The 10,431-nt window shown below is 32.8% G+C and overlaps 1 protein-coding gene across 2 annotated transcripts in view; it reads left to right on the plus strand.

The window, feature by feature from the left end:
• Positions 1–10,431, plus strand: part of LOC113371549 (alpha-1,6-mannosyl-glycoprotein 2-beta-N-acetylglucosaminyltransferase) — a 30,261-nt gene that overhangs the window by 13,373 nt on the left and 6,457 nt on the right. The window contains exons 6-10 of one of the 2 annotated variants that reach the window (XM_026612177.1): positions 7,470–7,613; positions 7,699–7,796; positions 8,498–8,643; positions 8,727–8,887; positions 9,434–9,550. In XM_026612177.1, the coding sequence (XP_026467962.1) occupies positions 7,470–7,613; positions 7,699–7,796; positions 8,498–8,643; positions 8,727–8,887; positions 9,434–9,550 (666 nt within the window). The remainder of the gene's footprint in view (positions 1–7,469; positions 7,614–7,698; positions 7,797–8,497; positions 8,644–8,726; positions 8,888–9,433; positions 9,551–10,431) is intronic. The other variant, XM_026612178.1, reaches the window with a different exon arrangement.

A 10,431-nucleotide genomic window follows, 5' to 3' on the forward strand; every position in this document is an offset into this window, starting at 1 on the left:
TAGATTTTCTGGCTTTACGTCAAAATTATGCTCTAGGGCGTGTAAAATATCCTCCCAATTCGCACTGTTAAACGCGTTTTTAACGTCGAATGTGAGAAGGAGACACACTTTACGAGCTTTAAGACTACCACGCCATGCTTCTCTTGCTGTTTCCGTTACCTTCCGAATCGCGCCGATCGTCGATCGTCCTTTTTGAAATCCGTGTTGGTTCTTAGCAAAACCTCCGGCGCATTCTATGTCGTTGCGCAGTCTGCATTGAATAAGTTTCTCAAGCAGTTTGCCGGCGATGTCTAACATGCAGAGTGGTCGAAACGACGATGGCGTTACAGGGGTTCCCTTACCTTTGTCTATTAGGACCAATCTTTGCCGCTTCCAGACCGTAGGAAAGGTGCCGGTCGCCAGACAGGCATTGTAGGCGTTCAGAAGAATATACGGAAATTCCAAGGCTACAATCTTGATCACTGAGGCTGGGATGCCATCAGGGCCTGGTGCTTTGCCAGTTTTTATGGTTTTTGCCGCATCTTGGAGTTCTTTGACAGTGAAGGGCGTAGTTTCACTGTTTTCCACGTATTGTCTCCTTTTCCGTGGCGGATGTTTAGGGAATAGTTCCGCTACGATAGAATCATCAGAGCAGGAGATTTCGGTGCTTCTGGTAAAGCTCTACCAAGTCGTTTTGTAACGATTTGATAGGCTTTGCCCCAGAGATCTTTGTCAAGGTCATTGCAGATTTCCTTCCACAATCCGGCTTTAGCTGATTTTATGGCTTTATTTAGGCTCTTTTTTGCCTGTTTGTACTCGTTTGTATACAAATCTTGGTAGGGGGAGCGTTTTGCAGCTCTTGTGGCGCGGCGACGTGATGCGTGGCATCTTTTCCGTAGTTCTGCTATCTCTGATGACCACCAATATGCTGGACAGTGCACACCCTGATTTTTTGGTCGTGGCATAGAGGCGTTACACGAGGTGACAATAGCGTTCATAGTTTTAAAAACCGTTTCTTCCGTTTCTCTGCGGGTACTTAGTTTTGGATCAGCTTGAAGAGTAGATGCGTTTTGCTCGAGGGCTGCTCGCAACGCTTCCTGGTCAAGCTTCTTGGCATTCCACCTTCGTTTGCAAGAGTTGCTTGGTCGAGTCGGACCGGATCCAATACTAAATGTCACATGTTGATGATCACTGCCACTATACTCTTCAGATACAGTCCAGTCTCCAATCATGTTCGCCGTCCTTGGAGTGGCAAACGTAATGTCGAGAATAGATTCCTGATACCCTGGTCTTCTAAAGGTTGTAATACTCCCAGTATTTAACACAGTAAGGTCTAATCTTGCAGCAAAGTCTGCCACGTCATTTCCTCTAGTGTCCGAGTATTCGGCGCCCCATTCTGCCGATTTCGCGTTGAAATCACCAGCTACAATGACTTCTCCGTCAAATTTGCCGAGAGTGTCTTCTATGCTTGCCATTTTCTGGCGAAATACGCTGATCCCTTCATTTGGTGAGAGGTAGACGCTTACACAGTAGGTCGTGGGAGTCTTGATCCAGACGAACCCCTCGCCGCTTCCGTTGTCATTGACGGTGATCTTCTTTGAGTTTGTGATCCATATTGCTGCCGTGCCAGATTTATCTGCGAACCATGTTTTATTCTGAATATTCATATATTGCTCGCAGATAAGGCAGATATCGATCTTATCTTCAAAGATACGTTGGCGCAGTAGATTCTGCGCCAAGGCACATCTGTTCAGATTACCTTGTAGAAATCGCGTCATTTCTGTTCTCTCGTGGCTTCGGCAAGTGCTACACGGAATGCTTTACAGGTACCGGATCCGGCGACATGGCTCCCGCTGTTTCGATCTTCTTTGTCTACTGTACATAAAAAGCATTTTGGCTTTTCCGCGCAGTCTACAGACTTGTGATTTTCCCCGCCGCATTTGTAGCAACACTTGCTTCTGTCTGGTCCCCCGCATTTATGCGTTTGATGTCCGAAACCGAGGCATTTAAAGCAGCGGGCCACTTTAACAACTGGGCGAATGCGACAGTTAACCCACCCAATTCTTATGCGGGCCCCATTTAGGGCTTTGATTGCATTAGCCTCGTCTATCTCACAGAAGGCCGCTCGTTGTCCTCTTGATGTGACTTTGGTCAAGTTCACTCGTCGTATTTCCAGTTTTGTCGTAAAGTCCCGAATGAGTGCTTTACGAACGTCATTTTCGGTAGAGACACCATCAAGATCAAGAATCTCTATCGTCGTCAGCGGCGTCAGTGATTTCACTGTTCCTATGTTTTCAGTAGCTGCCCTTATCGCAGCTGCAAAGGCTGCACTATCTTCGGACTTGGGACTCATTTCCAGTAATACACCTCCATTTCTTGTCTGTTTGATGGACTTTATGTCCACGCCAGTCTCTGTCGGGTTTACTTTTTCCTTGATCTCCTTAAGGATGTCAGCGTACGTTCGTCCTTCAGCTGGTTGAACCAGAACAGCCTTGGTTCTATGTTTCCTCCGAGTTGTCCTATGATGGTTGTTTCTGTGCTTAGCACTATCATTTGTTTCGATTTTTTCGGTTTCCGGTTTCTCGGTTTCCTCCAAGATTTCTTTCGGATCTCGGGCTCCTTTCTTCTTTGAACTTTTTCGAACCACTTTCGTCCAGTTATTTTCTACAGCCGATTTTTTAGGCGGATGTGTTTCCGCGTCAGAGGTGGGACTAAGTGAAGATAGCAACCTTTTGTTTGTATTTTGCTCCTGGGTCTTAGGAGTTGGCGTCTGAGTTACACCCGGTTTAATAGTTTTCTCGGGAGAGGTCTGTGTAGTTTGCACAGTCATTGCGAGAGCTTTGGGGGTTGCCGTATATTCTTTCAATGCCAGGCTATATGCTGTATCAATCGACCTAATTAGCTCCTTTATTCTGCTGTGAACATTGTTCCTATCTTTCACATACTCCGCTAGCTCGTCAATTTTGGAGCCAAGTCTCTCCATCGGCGTTTGACGACATCTAGTCGATGGTGCAGAGTTCACTCTGTCACGGTGAAGATTACCGGGAACCTTCTTGCCTCCTCTTACTATAGCGGCTTTTGCCGCATCATGCTCGACGTCCATAATTACGTCACCTGTCTCTTGTTTTTTTGGGTTTTCATAGTTATCCATGCTATTTAAATAGTCCTCCAGAGCAAAAGGTCGTCTCCGAACGCGGTGCCTTGGGAAGTGGAGGGGTGATCACCCCTACAGCTACCTCCATTACTGTAAGAGCTTGTGACCATTGGAGTGGGAAAAAAACATCCGCTCCGGCCGTGCACCTTCTTCCTTCATTGGCATCCTCTTGCTCCCGTGGGTGCGGCACGTTGATGCCGGGAGTTTTCACGTACGGTGCGCTATATGGATCATCCACACATCTCTTTCGAGCAGTGTCCCCTCATCCGCTTCCGTATGTGACCCTAGGTCAGATGGTGTGACCAACCAAAAGGGAGTTTTTAATTTTTTCCGCGATACACGGACGGTGGCTGTTACTCCTCAGCTCCGATGCCATATTTGGTCCGCGAGGGCTATTTTATTTCGCCCCAATCCGCCGATCTTACGATCGGTTAGGATACCCCCTATCCGCCACCTGGGGACGCGCCCGGTAGGAGTTTGGCTTCTCCCGACGGGAGTATACATACATACTATACACACATACATACTACATACACATATCTACTACTAATACATACACATACATCAATTTTTTCTATAGTATGTTTGTAAGTCCGGATACAATTTTTTGTCCATGGATCAACCGATTTGAATGATTCAAAAAACATTCGATTCCTATTGACGGAGAGACGTACTAATAGGAAACGATAGGGAGAGCCATTTTGGAGATACAAAACAAAAAGTATATAAATACAATTTTTCAGTGAAAACGAATCATCCGATTAGATTGATTCAAAAGACAATAGATTCATATTGATGGCGAGACGTGCTGATTATTTTCAAAGTTTAGAATGTACAATTGAAAAGAATGATAAAATTTTGTTTAATTTTATTATTAATATTTTATTAATATATTTTACTTATGAAAAATTCATCATTAATATTATAATTATTGAGAGTGTTTATATAAGGGGGCGTCCATTAATCACAAGAGGTTTATAGGTGAAGGGGGGATAGAAAATCACGAAATATTACATGGGAAGGAAAGGGTATTGTAAGATATCACGTGTATTTATTTTCACCTGAATTTTTTAAAAAAATTCCAAACATTCCAAACATCAAAAAAATTCAAAAATTTTAGGATTTTTTCTCGTGACTAAAAATAGACGTGATGGAAGAGGGGGGGGGTAATTTTGAATATCACCAAGAGGGGGGGTCCAAAATTCACTAAAAATTTGATCACGTGATTGATGGACGTTCTCTAACAAGTTCAAAATATGAGATATATATGAGTTTTTGCACCTTCAGGCTTCTTTTAATCTATTCAAACTACAGACGTGTAAATGATTTTCATTTTTGAAAAAGTTTCATAAAATTATAATTTTGATATAAATCTTCTATTACATCTGTTTATTTGGTGCTGGACGTGCGTATAAATTACAATAGCAATATAGGTTTAGGTACAGTTTACACGTCCTAATTTCTCGAACAGAATGAGTAATGAGATAGATTGACTGATTGATCCGATCGATTACTGATTTGTATTTCGTCTATATTACTAAATTTAATGTTACATAAATGATACCTAAGCGTGGACTCAGTTTTAGGGCCTGTTCTTGACCTGAATATCTTGTAACATGTTTCTGGGTAAGCGTAAGGTAGAGATATACTACGTGCGAACTCGTCATTTTCTCGGCCTATCAATTCTCGGATATTTTTCGTAATAATCTGATGATAAATAGAAATTATTCTAAACATATATGTTTATATGATAATATTGCTGTGACATTTAGAAAGATTTTCACCTTGATGTGCTCGAAATCGTGAATATTCATCAGAGGTAATGATGATGCGTCGACAAACAGCAACATACGGCCGTTTATTTTGTTGCAAACAAATGTGCGCTTGAATATATAATATTAATTTATGCATTACAAAACCTTAATTAGTTGATAATCATATTTTTATTGCATGGTTATGTAAAATATTTACAGACTATATCTAAAACAAATCGCACACGTGAATAGAATTTTATAATTCATTCTTAAGAATCATAACATATTTTACGGTCTACATAGGTATTCAAATTATTTTTAAATAAAAAATTGGTGGATATAAAATAATATTTTTTGATGTCTACATAGTTACCCACATTGACATATTATTAGCATTAATTAATAAATAATTGCAGTATTATTGTATGCTTCACAAAACTTTGCTTTTATAGCGATTTTATGTAAAATATTTCCAATATCTTTTGCATGCTAAACAGGCTATATCTAAAGTATATCCATATGTAAGCAGAATATTATAACTCATTTTTAAGAATCAAAATATTTTTTTTCCAAATTGCCATATTAACATTAATTAAAAAATCGATGGATATGGAGATTTCTTGTTTTTGCAAATCGAAATAAGTAAAATCAATTTAAATAAATAAAAGTATGCACAGACATATGATACATACTTTGAGTAATTATTTTTACAGTAAACATAATGATTAAATAATGAATAATGAATTTGATTTGTTGGCAAATATCAATACCAACAAATCGAACTCATCATTCATTATTTAAATTATTAATAATTCACAAAGATAATTTTGAGAAAAACAACAAATAACCGTAACTGTGGTTTTGGTTTGGTTTTATATTAAATTAAAGAACAATTTATAAATAATATAATTGTATAGTTAGCCCTCGTTAAAAAGCATTCAATTGGAATTTACAAGGATCACCTCCGGTTTAATTCTCTGGGATTTTGATGAAACTTTGAGAGTTGATAGTCAAAACGAACCCCATAAAATATCATAGTCCTATGGGAAGTATTACTATATTTAATTTATGTTTTAAAAATCGCGCTGTACGAGTTATCTGTATTACAACTGACAAATTAACAATTTAGTAATTTATTTTCTTACCACATATTGTGGAAATCCAACATCATTTAAAATCCATTTGGCGATTTGTCTTACTGACCATTTAAAGCATTCAGGAAGAGGAAATTGGTCCACTATTTTGATACATAATTCTTGCAAAGACTCAGGATCAAATTTACATTCTTGAAGCACCCTCAAAGATAATTTATTATTTTAAATAATAAAATAGATCACTTGTACATTTTTAAATTGTAATTTTTATGTCTAATAATCGGGCCCAAAGAAAAATACAATTCAAATTTAAACTTAAAAAAAAATTACTTTAAAATCCTTCATTTAGTGGAATATTTTTTTATCCTTCGAATGTTTTTTTTATTGATCAGGCAAGGGTGCCTGGTATAAGAGATTATGAAACAATTTTCTTATTTTATATATATATATATATATATATATATATATACATATCATTTATGTCTATTAAAAATGGAAATAACTATAATCTATGAATAGAAACATTAAAATTACTATATTTATATAAACATATAACAATTTAACTATAAGAACAATATTTTACAAGAGAATATTCATGTAATCTGTAGACTAACTGAATATATATTATATTGCATATTTTAAAAATTCTTCATATTTCAATAAATATGAATTATAATTTTGTGGACAATCTTACTCTCCAGGCTGTAATTTATCAGGCGGTAAATATTCTTCAGGAATTTGAAATTTTAACATTGTTTACCTAAAAAAATCTTAAATGCAAATAAAATTTAAACTTACAAATCAAAATTGACATCTGTCAATTATCATTAATTTTATTTTTTAATACTAGATTGTATTATAATATAATATAATATATATATATATATATATATATATTCTTGACAAGAGCCTGGAATAATATTTATTATTATTGATTACGGCTTGCTTATGAATAAATAAATAAATAGGCCAAATAATTTAATAGAATTTATAATCTTATATACCCTATATATTATATTATAAATATATCTATATATATTTTAAATATATTATAAATATATCTATATATCTTAGTAAATGAAAAAAAAATTATAATAAATATTGATACCAAATATCTGGGAAGTAACTCTTACTATAGAATCTTAATGTACGGCATGAAGCAATTTTATATAATCATTGTGAGACTAATCTATGTAAATAGATAATATTAATATTAAATTAAATAATATTAATATTAAATAATAATAATATTTATTCATACATACAGTATGTATAAATATATTTTAATAATTCAAATGAATATATTCTTATAAATAATAATGATTTCAAATATGCAAGATGTTATTCTCTTGATGAGCAGCATGAAGCGATTTTGTATTACCATTACGCTGGACTCAATAGATCATTTACCTGTTAATTAGGGATTAATTGTGTTCTATAACTGAGTTGTTTTACTAATGGTGATTTTAATATTAATTTCCATTCCAGGTACATACTCGCATCACGTATTTAAGGCATTTAATAATAAGTTTGGCGCAGGCGCAAGGAATTTCCAACGTACTTATCGTTTTCTCGCATGACTACTACGATGAAGATATTAATGACCTAGTCCAAAGTGTTGATTTTTGTAAGGTAATAAATTAACCTAAATATACATTTAAATTATATATAGGTTGATGTATCTATCACGTTTCATTTTGTATTTTAATTACTACAGGTAATGCAAATTTTTTATCCATTCTCTATACAAACACATCCTAATGTTTTTCCTGGTGAAGATCCAAAGGATTGCCCTAGGAATTTAAACAGAGAACAGTGAGTATTAAAATTAATAATAATATTTATTTTTTTTAATGACAACTTGATCTTATAAACTAAACAAAAATGTATATTAAGAAAAAAATATATATTACTTCAAATACAGAAGTCTATGATTTTGCCTAAATTTTGTGAAGAAAATATTTAATAATATTCGTTTACGTTTTGTACTTTCTATATATCAGAGAAGTATCAGATATTTACCTAAGATATGGTTTATAAAAACTACTTTATTATACCTAAATACTTTAAACTCTATGATAAGAGTCATTTACTTGAGTATTTTATTTTATTACCTTCAATTTTAAGCAAACACAGACTGCAATATATGATCTCACAACCGTGCAAATATTTACTGTAAGAAAATAACAAAAATTTCTTTCTATATTATTTAAATAAATAAAGCTGAATATTGCTTAAAGCAAATATTAGCAATATCTTCTAATGGGAATGAATAATAATTTCTTTTAACTTATTAATATTAATCATTGAATTTTAATATTTTGGATAATGCTTAAAATCTTAACAATAAGAAAAATCATTAAATGTTTTATTTTCTAAGAATATTAACATTTATTATTATACCTCAATAATCGTGTCCGTTGCTCTTAATTTTCTTTGTTAAGAGTATCTTTTATATTTTTTGTCATTAATCTATTTGTATAATTTTTTAATTAATATTCAATTTTTTATTATAGAGCCATATTACGTAAATGCAATAATGCATTGCACCCTGATAGTTATGGACATTACAGAGAAGCAAAATTCTGCCAGACAAAACATCATTGGTGGTGGAAAGCTAATAGAGTTTTTGATCAATTAGATGTTACCAAATATTTTACAGGTAAAATAGCCAAAAATGTAAATAGGTGAAAATATGTAAATTTTCATTTTCGAACTTCTAGTGATTAATTAATGTCATTTTAGGTCCTGTAGTCTTTCTGGAAGAAGACCATTACGTCGCACCAGATTTCCTGCATGTTCTTGGACTCATGCAAGAATCTGTAAAAACTCATTGTTCAAAATGTAGTATATTATCATTAGGAACATATCTTAAGACATATAATTACTACGGGAATTCGAAACAGGTTTGAAATTGCTCAAATTTACTCTTATGATGAAAATTGTAATATAAGTATTTAAATTGTATATTTATATGTATATTATACAAATCACGTAAGCACATTTGTAATCTAACGTATTCATTTAGAATGTTAATAATCGTTTATGTTTTTGTGTATATAACCAGACCAGTTATAAATAGTCTTGTATATTCATGTTTTAACATATTTTTTTGATTTTTTCTGCTAATTAAATTCACTTGTTTAGTCATTGTTATAAACGTCGAAAATTTGTTAAAGATCAAAAGAATCATCATTGAAGTAAATATATTCTTTCTATTATTTAATTTTAAAACAAAAAAAAAATTATATTATGCTTTAATATGGGCTTTCATAAATATTATCAATAATCAAAGTGACTATTAAAATATGATATGAGATATCCTTTATTAATTTGTTACTTCTTGTATTAATGTTTTTAGTATCCAATTAATTTCTACATTTATGTTATATCATTCGCTTATTCATTGTCTGTGCTTTGTCATATATCATTTGTATTAATTTGTATCACAGAAGAATACTAAGCATACATTCGAAAAGGGATCATCGAAATCAAAATCTAATGATCGAAGTCTATCACCAACCTGGAGCTTCCAAATTCTACCCACGCTCTACACCAGTACCCAGAAGGTTTAATTTTTATCCCATCATTATTGGCTATGAAATTCAAAAAGCATTTTTTTCTAGTTTTGAATGAATGATTTAGAATTTTTATAAATTTATGCGTTAGGATCATTTGGTTTGATTAGATTTTTATAATACTTTACATGAAAGACAATACTTGGACAATATATATACATACACCCACACACATATATTTATATATATACACATACATATATGTTATATATATATATATATATATATATATATATATATATATATATATTGAATGGTAGAGTCTTGGATTTGTATATATTTTGTAGAGTTTCGAACAAGAATCCAAAAATAATACAAAATAAAAACAAGAAAAGTTTTTAAAAAAACAATTTCTTTATTTAATTATTTGTTTATTGTCGACGTTTCGGAACTAGGTACGTTCCATCTTCAGGACATCTGTCAAGAAACATGATCTTGATGAGATTTTAGCAAACAATATGTTTAGGAAAAGAAAATAGATTTTTCTTAAATAATGAATTAATTGCAAAAAAAATAATAATGTACAGAAATATGATAATATGTTCAAAATGAAAATGATAAAAATGATAAAATAAATGAGTGGATTATCAGAACAGGATATTAAACATAATAGAAAATTTTTTGAAAGTTATGGAATTTTTTTAAGAAAAGGTTAATGACAAAGTTGAATTAATTACCTGTATGTTTGAATATTTGTTAGCACTTTTTCACTAAACAAGCTTTTTTAACAAAAATGAATTTGTGAGTTAATTTTCCGCCGAATAATTAGATTTTGTAAATCAAAATTACTAAAAGATTTGTCTTTTTTAAAATTATTATTTGAAAACACAAATAATATTGTTCTCTGGATGTTGTTCGATTGGCTTTCGAAA

This window comes from Ctenocephalides felis, unplaced genomic scaffold (genome assembly GCF_003426905.1).
Source record: "Ctenocephalides felis isolate EL2017-DRISC unplaced genomic scaffold, ASM342690v1 CF-g0.4_SCAFFOLD_01492, whole genome shotgun sequence".
NCBI lineage: Eukaryota > Metazoa > Arthropoda > Insecta > Siphonaptera > Pulicidae > Ctenocephalides > Ctenocephalides felis.